At 33.3% G+C, this 15,493-nt stretch overlaps 2 protein-coding genes across 5 annotated transcripts; one reads left to right on the top strand and one right to left on the bottom strand.

Moving 5' to 3' along the window:
- LOC105110973 (inositol transporter 4-like) lies at positions 1 to 3,378 on the top strand. Of its 2 annotated transcripts, none has more exons than XM_011006190.1 (7): positions 1 to 309; positions 707 to 896; positions 1,043 to 1,113; positions 1,223 to 1,558; positions 1,640 to 1,747; positions 1,902 to 2,507; positions 2,699 to 3,378. In XM_011006190.1, exons 2-7 carry the CDS (start codon positions 761 to 763, stop codon positions 3,179 to 3,181), a joined length of 1,740 nt encoding a protein of 579 aa, XP_011004492.1. In that variant the 5' UTR covers positions 1 to 309; positions 707 to 760; the 3' UTR covers positions 3,182 to 3,378. The 2 variants fall into 2 exon arrangements, with proteins under 2 accessions (XP_011004492.1, XP_011004493.1); XM_011006191.1 differs by having other exon boundaries at positions 691 to 896.
- Positions 3,379 to 4,644: 1,266 nt separating this feature from the next.
- On the bottom strand, positions 4,645 to 8,259 carry LOC105110972 (U-box domain-containing protein 4-like). Of its 3 annotated transcripts, none has more exons than XM_011006188.1 (3): positions 6,622 to 8,259; positions 6,372 to 6,482; positions 4,645 to 4,825 (listed from the first exon to the last, which is right to left on the bottom strand). In XM_011006188.1, the coding sequence occupies exons 1-2, from the start codon at positions 7,993 to 7,995 to the stop codon at positions 6,393 to 6,395; spliced, it is 1,464 nt and encodes a 487-aa protein (XP_011004490.1). In that variant the 5' UTR covers positions 7,996 to 8,259; the 3' UTR covers positions 4,645 to 4,825; positions 6,372 to 6,392. The 3 variants fall into 3 exon arrangements, with proteins under 3 accessions (XP_011004490.1, XP_011004491.1, XP_011004489.1); XM_011006189.1 differs by lacking the exon at positions 4,645 to 4,825 and adding an exon at positions 5,278 to 5,583; XM_011006187.1 differs by lacking the exon at positions 4,645 to 4,825 and having other exon boundaries at positions 5,968 to 6,482; positions 6,622 to 8,258.
- Positions 8,260 to 15,493: the final 7,234 nt, after the last annotated feature.

Raw genomic sequence — 15,493 nt, 5'->3', positions numbered from 1 at the left:
AGGAGGGAATTTGTTTACAAGATAACATCACCCTGTCAAAAGTTTCACATGTGTCAGACTTCTTCTAGGAATCCTTAAGTACTGTATTAACTACATGATCCAAAAATCAAGAAACCAAGTCAATATCACCTTCTTTTTTCTTTGATAAATCATCATTACCAATTTTTATCTCTTTCCGTGTCATGTAATAGAATTTTAGCGCATATTTAGGACTCGTACTTTGAGCATATCCATTTGAACAACAGAAGGCATCATTGTTTGCACCCAGAAAAGGGTTTAGAAGAAGAAGATAAACAGTCTATAGTGAAGGTAGTAACAGGTTTCATTTTCCTTTTTCTCTTTTTGGGTTGTTTTGAATGTACTCTGCGTGGTTATAATTAAGATAATCAAAGCATAATTTGAAAGAATCTTTGTGTTTAATTTTTTTCCCAGAGACAAGGAAGTAAGACAGAGAGAGTGTAAATATATGAAGGATTCTTGATTTACATTTGTTTATTAGACAGATTTGGTCTGTTGTTTGATGTAGGATTAATATTCCGTTTGGCATTATAGATAGTGAAGATTCTTAATTTGATCTATTCGAGGTTTTGTCTTATTTTTTCATAGGAATTTGATGCTTTGTGTCAATAGTTGTCAGCGTCGATGGACTTTACTGTAAAGAGGTGTTTATGAGGTTCTGATAATTTTCAAGGCTGTGAATTTGCAGATTGTATCTCAATTTATCAGTTAGCTCCTCTGAAATTTACTTCCATCTGCAAAAATGGTGGAAGGAGGTGTTGCCACTGCTGACAAGACAGAGTTTACAGAGTGCTGGAGGACCGTATGGAAGACTCCTTATATTATGAGGCTTGCACTTTCAGCTGGCATTGGAGGGCTCCTGTTTGGTTACGATACAGGTAAAAAAATTCAACTCTTGGATAGGTTTTATTAGTAACTTGGATGGGTTTTCACGACTGTCTGTCTCTTGTAAGTTTGCTTTAATTTGTGGTCTTTGTGATTTATTAAAACATAGTAATGAGTCTTTTGTTATGGCAATTTTTAGGAGTTATTTCTGGTGCTTTGCTTTACATTCGTGACGATTTTGAAGATGTTGACAGAAAAACATGGCTGCAGGTGAGTTAAAATATGTTTTACTTGTGTTGTTTTCTTGAGAGAAAGAGATAAAGAGATATTTTGGTATCATCCGTGTTCTCGCTTTGATAAGTTTGTTTCATATCGGCAGGAAACCATAGTGAGTATGGCTGTCGCGGGAGCTATTGTTGGTGCTGCGTTTGGTGGATATATTAATGACAGGTGGGGCAGGAGAGTGGCAATTTTAGGTGCCGATGTTGTGTTCTTTTTTGGTGCAGTTGTCATGGCTGCAGCTCCAAAACCTTGGGTGATTGTTATCGGAAGAATTTTTGTTGGCTTGGGAGTGGGAATGGCATCCATGACTGCTCCTCTTTACATCTCGGAAGCTTCACCTGCAAGAATTAGAGGCGCTCTTGTTAGCACAAATGGATTGCTAATTACTGGAGGACAATTTCTGTCTTATCTTATCAATCTTGCTTTCACCAAGGTATGTGTTCTGACAATCACTACTTGCTCCTTAACCTCTTGAAGTTAAACAAGGTTTTAATGTCTCAAAATCATGTTTCAGGCTACTGGAACCTGGCGATGGATGCTTGGAGTTGCTGGAGTCCCAGCTGTGGTTCAATTTGTGTTGATGTTATCACTTCCTGAATCTCCTCGATGGCTCTACAGAAAGGTTATGATCATGCTTCTTAAAGAAACTCCCCACATGTTTAAATCTATTATAGAACATTGAAATTTGTTATCTCGCAAAAACAATGATGTCCTCACGGACTAGTCATTCCACTCTAAGATGTTTTGTGCTACTGCAATGCGTTTTTGATATTCAGGATAGGGTAGATGAGGCAAGGGCAATCTTGGAGAAAATCTATCCTGCTCATGAAGTTGAAAATGAGTTGAATGCCTTGAAATTTTCCGTTGAAGCCGAGAAGGCTGATGAAGCTGCTATTGGAGAGGGCATGATAACTAAAGTGATGGGTGCATTTAAAAACAAGGTAGTTCGCAGGGGACTCTATGCAGGTATCACTGTTCAAGTTGCTCAGCAGTTTGTGGGTATAAATACAGTCATGTACTATGCCCCAACTATAGTTCAGTTCGCTGGATTTGCTTTGAACTCAGTTGCCTTGACACTCTCTCTCATTACTTCTGGCCTAAATGCGGTTGGCTCCATTGTTAGCATGTGTTTTGTCGACAGGTATGGAAGGAGAAGGTTGATGATTATTTCAATGACCGGAATTATCTCCTTCCTCGTGATCTTATCTGTTGTGTTTATTGAAGCTTCTAATCATGCTCCTAAAGTTAGTGGGATTGAGACAGCCCACTTTGGAACAAACTCTACTTGTCCGCGTTTCTTGACAGCCTCGGATGCATCAAGGTGGAGCTGCATGACTTGTTTGAAAGCTCATTGTGGTTTCTGTGCTAATGCAGTCAGTGAAGTTAGTTCTTTCACTTTCTCAATTGCTTGGCTATACATTGTGCATGCTGAATTACTTAATTTTTCTATAAACCCTTGCTATATTCAGTGAGTTTTTACTGTTAATTTGATCATACTATGTCCTTCAATAACATTTAGAAGCGTACAAGTTTATCAATCTGACACCGATAATGATTTTTTTTACATGAACAGACCCATCCTGGAGCATGCCTGGATTCAACCAAGGCTATTAAGGGTGACTGCCGTGCAGAAAAACGTGTTTTTTTCGAGAAGGGTTGCCCAAGCAGATTCGGATTTCTTGCCGTCATACTCCTCGGACTATACATCATTTCCTATTCTCCTGGAATGGGAACCGTGCCATGGATTGTGAACTCAGAAATCTATCCATTGAGATATAGAGGTGTTTGTGGAGGTATTGCTGCTGTGTCCAATTGGTGTTCAAATCTCATTGTCAGCGAATCATACTTATCTCTCACCGAAGCTCTTGGTGCCGGTGGCACATTCTTCTTATTTGCCGGAATTTCTACCATTAGCCTCACATTCATCTACTTCTTAGTGCCTGAAACTAAAGGCCTGCAATTTGAGGAGGTCGAAAAGCTACTAGAGGATGGCTACAAACCAAGATTATTTAGAGGAAAGAAAGAAAAATCCAAGTACCAAGTTGAATCTGCATAAAAGAATTGCCTTTAACACCCTAGTTTGCAATTACATAGGTTGGTTACAAGTAAACAGCTCCATTGTTACTTTAATGAATAAAACTAGGGCAGCCTGTTGTTGCCAATTGACTGAATTATGCATGAGCCATGTAGCTATAACAATGAATCTTTCTCGATCAACTTCCTGTGGAGTTAATTATTTGCTTAGAGTACTAACCCTTCGTGTTTTACGAAGCTTCAAATCGGCTCGCAACCTAGCAAACAACCGCGTGGAAGGATAAGGGGGGAACCGACACTTGATTATTTTGACTACGTTCACTCTTCAGTTACCTTGGACTAGCTTTGAGATTGCGGCCATGAAATGGCTGGACATGAACTTCGCTGACTACCTCGGGAAGTTCACACTTGGGTCAGTGAAGATAGGAATGTTCAAGTGGGCCTGTCGTTTCTTGTTTCGAAAATAGAGGGTTTGATTCAGAAAAATGTCCAGATAGCTGGATTATTTCTATTAAAATTATATGTTGCAGCTAAATCATTCAATTTTCACAATCAACTCAACTAGGTCCATGATCACAAGTCAATCTAGCCCGATTAACCAGGTCAATATTTTATTTTATTTTTTAACTTGAACTCGATCTAGATAATGCTTTGAGTTGTGGATTTTCAGGGTCAACCAGCTAAATCGAGCTTGGTAGCTCGGTTTGAACTGAGATTTTTCTAGAGAAAAAAATAATATAAATATCAATTAAACAATATACTCAATCAAATTTCTCCAGGTCCTTATCCAGCAATAATTCCAGGTCTATAATATCCTTTTTCAGTTTGTATTCACAGACTGCCATTTTGCAGACATGGGAGCCAACCTTGGCAACGAAATACTTGAAGCCCAAAACGGGCACTCGGCCTCAAGGGTCTTGATTTTCGGTTGTTCCCTTCATTAAAAACCTATATTTTGCCATGACCGGGAAGCTTGTGGCGGCAGCAGAAGCTGATAGGATAAGAGCATCCCTTTCCTCAGAAATCATCTAGCAATTGTTTAGTTGGTCAAAACACACAGGAAAATGTTCTCACTACTCTAACATGTGTTGGTCCAAATCCAGAGGCTTTTTTTTTTAATATAAAAATAACACAGCTGGTAAAATTTAAGCGCTGTCGGTATTGGTAATTTAACGCATGAAATTTTGTCAAATTACTTCTCCTGTAAAATAAAATTAAAATAATTTTTTAAAATTTCTTTTATTTTTAATATTAGTATATTAAAATCATAAATCAAATTTAAAGGTTGCATGCAACCCTTTGATTTCTTTTAAGGTTACGCTGCTGAGAAGAACATAATAATGCTTTGAATTTCAACTTGTTGCGTATGATATTTTCCAAAGTTTCTTTTTTTCTCAGCTGTGCTACTCTCGAGGGGAAATATACTTCGACAGCAAAGGATTGTTGCTGGAGAGAGGATGGCAGCCTGCCTAACCTTCCCATAATAAGCAAGTTGTTCATTAATAAGAAGAACAAACAAGAAATCATGTCAGTGAGCGCCGAGAATTTGGTCCCTCTGAGCCCGTTTTCTATAAAATATCAAAAACCCTAACAAGTAGCAGGACACCACATACCTGCTATGCCAGCTGCTACACATTGAACAACGACAAGGAAAGTTTATAAAATGCTGCAAGGATTTTTATGCTACACATGGTGCGATTTCAGTGGTTGGTGGCTTTCTCCGAGGGCTTATTTTTATGCTTAAAAGTGTTACTTAAATGTGTTTTCCAATTGAAATATTATTTTTTTGACATAAGCAAAAACATTAATTTAACAATTTTTCAAATAAAAAACAATTTAAAAATACAAGCTAACACAACAAACAAACATTTAGAACTCAATTAGCATTATGTTGTTAGCGGGTGCTATTTAAAATACTATTTGTTTTATTTAAATGATTTTTTTATTTTTTTAAATTTATTTTTCACATTAACAAATAAAAAAAATATAAAAATATTAATTAAAGCAAAACAAATTTAAATTTTTATAAAATATACTTTTTAACTGCAAAAACAAAACAAATAGAGGCTCAGTGTATGATAGACTTTGTAGAAGCTTTTTATGACTTGAAAAAATAGATTTTAAAAATTATGATGCATATTGATTAACCTCACAATTTTAAAACTGTGAAAGCAGCAAAACGCAACTTAACCACACAAGAGTGTATTCCCATCAAAGTACAGCAGACAGACAGGTGGTGATGGAAAGCACATAGCACAAAAAACGACTTCACACCAAAGACAAGGAGATCAAAGGGGCCTACCATGCATGACATGTTCATGTGCTTCCATCTAATAAATATTATCTCTACTCCTGACCTCAGATTCAAACCCTTAACAATGGTGGAGGCATGAAACCATCGCCTTCCTTCTGGTAGCAGAAATTCTGAGCAACAAAAATGGTAATCCAAGGAGGAAATGAACACAGATTGCCGATGCAAAATCACTCACTAGGGGTAATTCTTGACTGGGTGAACTTGCATGAGGCCTTATCAACATTATAAGATTTTAAATATTTCTTGCCTGTTCTTTATTAGACAGAAAGCACGCGACCATACAAGGAACAAGATCGCATTTTCCTGATACCAGAGACATCTCTAAAGGAGAATTCACCGTGCTGGTTGAAAATCCCAGACGATCTAGTGCCACGAGGAGAGAGATCAAGAGAACAGAAAATGTTCACAATCTTCAGCATAAGATCTAGTCAATCTAGAATGCCCACTAGCAATGCTGAAATCAACACAACATACATGGAATCCAAGCTACAAGATGCAATAAAAACATGCTGCAAGAAGGAGCATGCTCTTTTATCTTCACTAGTTTACTTGAACAATCAGTAAACAGAATTTGGGTCATCCAAACAATGCACAAGGAACAAGCCCAAATTCCCATCATCAACCACCCAAAACCCGCAAATCAAACAAGTAATCCTCCTGTGGAAATTCCATCAGAATCACAAACCCCCCAACTTCCAAAACCTAGTTCAAGTCAAACTCGTACATCTAAAGCAAGTCAGTCTATGAGTATTTCTCCCTAGCTTACCCTAATTTCTCATTTACTAATCATTCCATCCAATTTATCATCCACACTGTACAAACCATGCAAAAAACACTACCTATATATACACACACCAAGAACAGCCAACCACTCATTCTAATCAGTACCAGTAATTACCTCTAAGAATAGTAAAAAAGATCAAAATCCACCACCTCTTTGAGGGCTTGAAGATGAAGCAGCAGCAGACTCTTGCCCTGGTTCTCTCAAGTACCCAAGTAGCCTCTCAGCCTGCACCAACACCACCCCCACCATCAATACCACTCCAACCAACACATTAATAACTCAAACTAATTACTACTGGGATCAAAATTAACTTTGAAAGCTGTAAAAACTAGCACTGAAACCATCAGAATCAACAAAAATTTACCTTGTTCTTGGCGGGAATGCTCCCATTCTGCGAAAGCGCAACAAGAGGAGGAATTGCACCTTCTCTGACAAGTAAGCCGCGATTTCTAACACTATCATTACATAATTGCAACAAAGTGACAACAGCAAACTCTTTCCGTTGCACGGAACCATCTTCAATAGCCTCAACAAGTGCAGCAATCCCACCTTCTTCAACGATTGTTTCTCTCCCTTCTTCAATCGCAGCCAAACTACTCAACACCACCATTGCCTTCTCCGCCATCATCCCTGCCCCTGCCTCCACCACCATCCCCACCAACGGCTTAACTGCCCCAGCAGCCACAGCCCTCTCTTTATTCTGCTTTATCGAACAAATCTTATACAATGTGGTCAATGCATCCTTCTTGCCCCTGTTTGAACCATTAATCAAAAGCGATACCAATGGCGGTATCGCCCCACAAGCTCCAATCGAGTTTTTGTTCTCTTCAATCAAAGCCAGACTAAGTAACGCACACGCCGCGTTTTGCTTAGCATTTTCAGTCCCAGTTTTAAGCACATAAACAAAAGACTTAATCGCACCCGAATTCGTAATCCTCTTCTTGTTCTCCTCGTACAATGACAAGTTCAACAAGGCCGTCACCGCATGTTCTTGCGCCCACGGATCAGTTTGTTTAAGCAACGGGATTAAAGCAGAAATCGCCCCCGATTCACCAATCAACGCCCTGTTATCCGCTCTATTCTTTGCCAAAAACCTCAACTTTTCCGCGGCAGATCTTTTAACAGTAATCGACGGAGACTGTAACCCGTCAACACAGATGTTCACCGTCGGCTGAAGATCCTCCGGAGAAATACTTTCAATGATTTCCGTGGAAAAAGATTCCCTTTGTAAGAACCCATGACAAGGCTCAGCTACAATTTCCATTGATGGGTTCTTCTCTTCACACCCTTCCACTTCACCATCATGCATTGGAGCCGATGGCAAGCATGCAAGACGTTGTAGTTCTCCAGAAATATCTGAGCTGCAGGCAGAAAAATCAGAAAAAGCTTCTGCAATATCAAGAAACTCCTCTTCCGAGGAAGACGACGTCGACAACAACTTTTTCTTAAAACTGCCATGATTGCCATTGCTGTTTTGATTTAAGGTTTTCGCGAGCTCGCCGAGTCGCATGTCAATGACAGACTCAGTTAAGTTTTCAGAATCAAAGGGAGTTGAAGCAGCTGAGTTGTTCGGAAGCGAAGCGAAGGAGCTGGAGCTTGTCTGAAAGAAAGTAGAGCGGATGGTCCGCATGGAACGGCCGACGTGTCGGTGGATTTTGATAGGGGAAGGAGAGGCTGAGGTTAAAGGGAAGCGATTTGGAGTGGAGTATTGAGAGTGGGAATCTTGAATGGAAACCATAGTTGGGAAAAGGAGTTTTTCCTTTTCCTTTTCCTTTTGAGTTATTTGAATTCCTCCTCGAATGGAATTAAATTACCATGGAACTGGATGTTTGGAGTTTCAAGAAAGTTTCATGGTGGGGCGGGAGAGAGAGAGAGAGAGAGAGAGAGAGATGAAGGGGAGTGGCTTTTGCTTTATCCAGGGGATGATGATAAAGTTGCATGGGGGATGGTACGCGCTTTGAGCGCTTACACAACCTTTGTGGCATAGCTTAGAGGGCATTGTTAGATTACTCGGTTTAAACTCATACATCATCGGGTCAATTCGAGTTCTTAACTTTCGAAGTAGCGTAGAATGGCTTTTACTTGATGAAATTTCTTCATTTTTGCAGCAGAGGATAAAGGCACTGATCGAGTTTAAATTGATGGATGATATCTACAAGTAATCAATCCGATCGATTCGAGTGAATTATTTTTATTAATTTTTTTTTTACAGGACATTAATGACGTTGAGTTTGAATTAGGATTTTGAAATCGTGGTATTGTTTTTAAAGTTTTTAATTTTAAAATATATTATGATGATAATTTTTTTATTTTTAAAGTTTATTTTTGATATTATTATATTATAATTTTAAATTTTTGTAATAATTTTTTTAATTTTAAAATATATTATGATGATAATTTTTTTATTTTTAAAGTTTATTTTTGGTCTTATTATATTATATTGTTAAATTTTTGTAATAATTTTTTTAATTTTAAAATATATTAGAATAATATATTTTTATTTGTTTAAAGCTTGTTTTTTATATTAATATATTATAATAATATAAAAACATTAAAAAAAAATTGAAAAACCCCTTAACCTGATCGGGTTGATCTAAAATCTTTAACTTAATTATAAATCAAACAAAAAAACTTTGATTTGATAAAAAAATTAAACCAAAATTGAAATTAAAGTTTAACATGAATCAAACTTTAAAAAATAAAAATACATAATTTTTTATATCAAAAATAAAAAAATATAAAAAAAAATCAAGAATAATTCAAAAACACCAAACAACAATCAAAAACTAGATTTCAAGAAACCAAAAGAAAGCTTAGAAATCATTCAAGTAACAAGAATTTAACATCTAGTCACTTTACTTAGAAATCATGATTTCATAAAAATAGATATTAAATTAAAAACCAAAATTCTAATATTAAAATCCAAAAAACAATTTAGTCTTATGCAGTTCCGTACTTGTTAAACTTAATAATTAGCCATAAAGTTTAAAATCTTTTTTAATTAGATCCTTAATTTTTTATTTGTGTAAATTGATTCTCAATTGATCATAAAACTCTTAATTGTCTTTAATTTGACCCTTAAGTTTATTGATTTAAGTCTCTAAAGTCCTATGCATCTCACTATTTAGTTCTTGATTTTAAATTTTTTCAATCAAGTCTTTAATTGCCTATCTAGCTTCAATATATTATACAATTATGTCTATAATTTGACTAAATTACCTTTTTAAAAGTGCAATTCAACCCTAAACTTCAAAACAAAATTTCCAATTAAAGCCTGAATGGGATTTGAAAACCAATTTTTCTTGCAATTAAACCTTTTAAAATATCAATTAAGTTATTAAACATCCAATTTTAAATTTCTCTTTCTAAATTAAACTTTTCTTGTTAATAAAACCTTTATTGATAAAAATTAAGCTATCAATTTTTCAACTTTTGGTGTTTTGATTCTCCTCAACCAATCTTTGACAATTATTGTGGATATTCTTCATGTTTTTTTCATTAATATATTTTTAATTTTTTATTTATTTGTATATTTATGCGAGGTTCCAACTTGGGGTAACAATAACCTTTTATGTCCAAATTGTTGGTATTAAAGAATATAATAAATCATATCTTGGAATCTCACATAGTAGTTTAAGCTATTAGATTGAAATAGTTCTTTAACATGATATTAGAATATTGATAATCAAGTGATCACGAGTTTGAATTTCATCATTTCTATTTATTTGATAAAAATTAAGAATAAAATAATATGAGGCTATACAGATTTCAAACTTAAAAAACTTTCATTTGAGGGAGTATGTGAGAGAACAATAAAAATTATATTTTAGGATCTCATTTAATAACATAAACTATTGAGTTGAGATAATTTTTTAACAGTTGGTATGACATAATCAAGCTTTCATGAGGCTTAATTTTATTTTACTGATCTATAAATATATTTGCTAGGCTTTTTGTGTGATTTGTTAGTAACATATCCCTATGACAAATTTCCATCTAACTACCAAGAATCTTGATTTTTTCTCAATCTAGCCACATTGGTTGGAATTTATATTAATCTAAATTAATTTAGTGTATTTAGAAGGATTAAAGTAGGGAAATACTCATTATTATTTGAATATTTGAAGAAAACATAAAAAAAAATTATTGATTTACTTTATATTTTTTTTTTGTTTTGGTTTTTTATAAAAAAATAGGTAATAATTTTAAAAATAGCAAAGACTACTTACATCTCATTAAAAAATCATAATTGTTTTAATTTTTAATTTTATTATTTCAAAGATAAAATATCCTAAATGATCAAGCCAAATTGGCAGAAATAGTAGATAAAAAAAATCTAGAAGAGAAATTCTTTGGCTATTTAGGTCAATCTAATACACTTTCCTGGCAAAGGCAAGAATAGTGGTTTATTTATGTAATTTTTCTTTAAACAATTTTATATTGTAGGTCTCCAATACAGACCCACACATGCGGTAAAAAAGCTTAGCCAATGCTCGTTATTGATTATCATCTGTCCGATCAAATCTCTAACGTTCAACAAAGCATTCTATTGGCGGGATTGGTGATCAAACAGTTAAAGCTATTAAGGAACAGTTTCTTCTTATTTTAACAATTATTTTTTAAAATATTTTTTATTTAAAAATTTATTAAAATATATTTTTAAAAAAATTTATAATATTAGCATGTTAAAATAATATAAAGATATTAAATAAAAATTAATTTAAAAAATTTTAAATTTTTTAAAAAATATTTTTTTTACCATAATAATAAACATGCTCTAGAAATCCTGAAACAGTTACATGGAAAGAAGCCATATCAATAGCACATGTTAAGACATGAATTTATTAGATGTACTTTAAAGTATAGTTGTCAAATCCAAATTTAGAATATATCATCTATACGAAAAAACATTATTATAAGGTTAATTATGTTAACTAGATTACATATTATTCCAACTACATCTAAAGAGTTTAGCTAGATGAATACCAAAACATTTAAATTAAACCAGGTTTTAACTTTTGAATTTCAGAATTAATTCATTAAACAAAACCTACTTCATTTTAATAATTGTACATAGAAAAGTATTTTCAAACCAAATTTCATGTTACAACTCTAATTTTGTTATGGTTGAGACTTGAACCTAATCATTTGGATTATTTTTATTATTTGATAAATATACTTGTTTTCAAATTAATTTATATATTAATAAATGTTTTAAAAAATATTAATTAAAAATCATATATTTGTTATCTTTATGTGTATTCAGAAAAATACACTTATTTAATTATTTACATTTTAATCCACTTAGCTAGAATAAACTTTCTTTAGATTTGTTCTAGGAAAAAATTTCTAAGCAATTATTTGTCATCAAACTTTTAACAAATTCACGAGAGAGTGGGTTGGTATAGACTCTGGGGAAAGGTTAAATTAAAAAAAATGCTTCCCTTCGAAAGCATTGTTTTTCTTTTTCTCCTTCTCCTTCCAAGTTTCTATCTGGTCATCTAAGCTCAACTTCAAAATGTCATATTCTATGGTTTCCTATTCCCATGGACTACTTTTTTTTAGTCACTAATCATAGTCTTTTTTATAATCATAATTTAATCGAAATATGTTATGTCAAGGTTGAAGTTAATTAGGTAGGTGCATGTAATTTGGGAGAGACGTGTGCGTTATCTTGGCTTCCTCGTAATAGAATGCATAATTATAAAGCTTAAATCCGTGGCCTAGGATCTAGACTGTCTCGACTCTAGCTAATTTTTTTTTTTTAAATGATTTTGTTTGACCATGTTAAAAATTTAGATTGATCTCAACCTACTCAACCGCAATCTCAATGTTTTAATAAAAAAATATTTGAATATTATTTTTAAATATACTTAATTAAGATAATATTGTTAAAATTAAGCTAAGTTGATTTTGTCTAGCCACAATCTGGATTCATCCTATATCAATTTACAAGACTATGAATTAAGGTCGTGGGATCTCTTAATTTCTTTACGAATATATATGTAATCATTATTAATGGATTTTTTCTTATTTCATACACTTTCTTTCCATGCATTATGATATCAATATTGATGATTTTCCACGTCCAACCAGAAATGTGTAAAGCCAAAGGAAACTGCAAGGCAATGGAGATACTTATGAGGAATTAGAGCAATATATTTATGTTATTTTTAATATTACGCTCTTATTAATGTTAGCTACATACGTTCTTTTAAAAAGCAATAAGCTGAGTTGTTTAGCACACTAACTATAACTTAAAATAATTTGAAAAAATCGTATTTGTCCCTAGTAAGCAACAACCTTCAACATATTAGGTGAATAATAGATTCAATGAAGGGCATCTCGCACCATTATTTAAAAATGTTAAGGGCTATCCCCATTTATTTTTATACAAATATGTGTATAATATTCTTGATCAAATATGTGTATATATAATATGCAAGAACTCAAGATTTATAATAATAATATAATTTGTCTTTAAATAACAATATGGGTATGTTATGGTTATTAGTTTTTTTCCAAACAGCTAGATTCAACTTCTATACATGCATATGATTTCAAAATCCTAAAATATTTATTATAAATCATGATTTTTTTTAAAAACCTCTCGTATTTTAAAGGTCATCACACAAAAATGACAATCCAAAATGAGATTATATTTTCTTCACTTCCAATGTTGTATTGGATCGGAGTACGCTTGCGTCCAATTCTAAGTTGGATTATGATGCGTTCATACTCAATTTTTTTAGGTTCAGCCTACAAATAATCTCAACCACATTTAGATTCAGCATACAAGCTGAATTTAATTACTCTTGAGTTTAGCAAAATACTGAACCCAACTCTAATTTGGTCTGGCGTAATGCTAAACTTGAACACATATGGGTTCAGCATGTAGCTGAACCCAATTCCTTTTATGTTCAGCATAACGATGAACCTAACTTCTATTTGGTTCAACATACTGCTGAACTCAAGTATGATTGGGCTCAGCATACAGTTAAACCCAATTATGCTTGGGTTCGACGTACAGCTAAGCCTAATTCCTCGTTCAGTGTAACATTGAGCCCAATTCCTATTGGGTTAGTGTACTGCTAAACCCAATTACACTTGGGTTTAATGGACAATTGGATTAAATTCCTCTTGGGTTTAGCGTCTAGCTAAAAAGTAACCCCACTCTAAGCCTCCTCTTCTATAAGTCTGGGTTAGGAATTATGATACCTATCACATCCTATTAATTACGAACAAGCAACTCATGCTTATATTAATGAGATATGATAACACGAATAATAAAATAATATTAATTTATTATTACGAGATTACATCTTTAGCCATTACATATTGTATGAAGTAAGTCAAAAATATAAAAGGAAGCTTGAGTAAATAGAAAAAAGGTTTGAAATCTTGTGCTCTTATAAATAAACACATTCCTTCTCTTCTTCCCTTACAGTGCTCCGGTTGGAGGATAAATTCGGGTTTTTTTTGTTATTGCTACAATTTGAACTTGTAAATGACCTTTTTAGATCTTGGGCTCCATATGAAAGTTGTAGGCCTATATCTTACCTTTCTATATATATAAAGTAGACCTAAATCCGAGATCTATAGCTCCAGATATGACCAAATTACCGAACAGTGTTCCGGTTTGGATTGCACCGACATCTCTTTTCTAAGTTTGGCCATCTCTTTATCCTTTCAATTTCAGTTCTTAAATTCATTGATCAATCCTTTCATTTATGTGATAGGCCTGCATTTAAAATGAACATTTACCACAAATTAAAGGTATTTTATATTATTAGATATATTATTATAAAACATGCTTTAGTTAAGGAGTTATTGATACTTCAAGTGCAAAATGATGATATAAAGCCTTGATAAAAATGCACTTTTAAGTACCAATCACACCCTCCAACCAGCTTATTACTAGTTTCTAGTAATCAAAGCGTTAAAATAGAAAAACAATTTGCAAATTCCACAAAGCAAGGTATTCATCATTTAACTTCCATTAATCTATCCAGATAAACAAACTCTCGTTAAATTTATATACCTGCTCAATACCTCTTAACAAGATATTCATAAACCTTTTTTTGTGCTTAATGTATCAATACATAATTATGGGGCTTTTCTTGGAAGAAAACAATATTTTTGTTCCAATGTTTAAGGTTAACTTCCTTGGATTGGGATTATTATTTGTCTTTTTTTTCTTTTTCTTTTTTAAATATATATATATATATACATATAATTCAAAAACACCATACATCTTTAATCTATGTAACAAGCTTTCGGCCAATGACTCCCAAACCAGTTGGTCTTAGGGCATTAGGTGTTAAGACACCCCTACGAGCTTAATAACTCGGGTCGCAGATACTGATATGTAGATAGTGCAATGTTTGATTCCCTTAAGCTTTTCTTCTTAACCCATGTAATAAGTGTTGGGCCAATAACTCCCAAGTCAGTTGACTTTAGGGTATTAGGTGTTAAAACACCCCTTCAGGCTTAATTGCTTAGGTTAGGGAGGCTACGAAACCAAACTTATCTATATTTTTATTATTCTCATTTTTATTTTTTTATTTTTTTAATTATATACAATCCCTTTTCCCTTAGTTGTTACCTTTAACAAATGAATAATGTAATAATCCAATATACAACCCACAATCATATGTAAAGTGTGTGTGTGTAAATTAAGGTTTAAGAATACATGTTAAATAAGTATATGAGCAGAATTAAGTAATAACAATGCGAGAGTTTGTAAATCTAAATATTTCATGAAGTATTATAATAGACCTTGTTAATAATGGTTATAAGATGCGTCTCAAGAGTCATAAAAGTTCTTCTTACTCTATCATCATAGTAACAACAATTTTGCACATGCTTTATGAAATAGAAAACACAATTTTTTTTTTAGCTACTACCCTCTCCCCCTAACTAAAATGAGACATTATCCTCAATGTTTAAAGGTAGAAAGATAGAGTATAGAAGATATCACCTGAAATAACGAACATTAACAAACCTAAAACAAATATAAGTAATAACAAAACACAATAATAAAACCAAAAGATATAAAGATTCACAAATGAAGGCTCAAATCCAATCTAAGCTTTTTACGGCTTTCCTTAGTTGACCAATTTATGCGACTCATGAAAGGATCACTTACAAGAATGAAGATTGTAGTTGGTCAATCAATTGTTCAGCAGTAGCAGCAGAGATTATGATTTGTCGTGCAGAAGATGTTAGAAATTCAT

Source organism: Populus euphratica, unplaced genomic scaffold (genome assembly GCF_000495115.2).
Source record: "Populus euphratica unplaced genomic scaffold, PopEup_1.0 scaffold389.1, whole genome shotgun sequence".
In the NCBI taxonomy this organism is placed as follows: domain Eukaryota; kingdom Viridiplantae; phylum Streptophyta; class Magnoliopsida; order Malpighiales; family Salicaceae; genus Populus; species Populus euphratica.
This window is presented reverse-complemented; position numbering and strand designations above follow the sequence as displayed.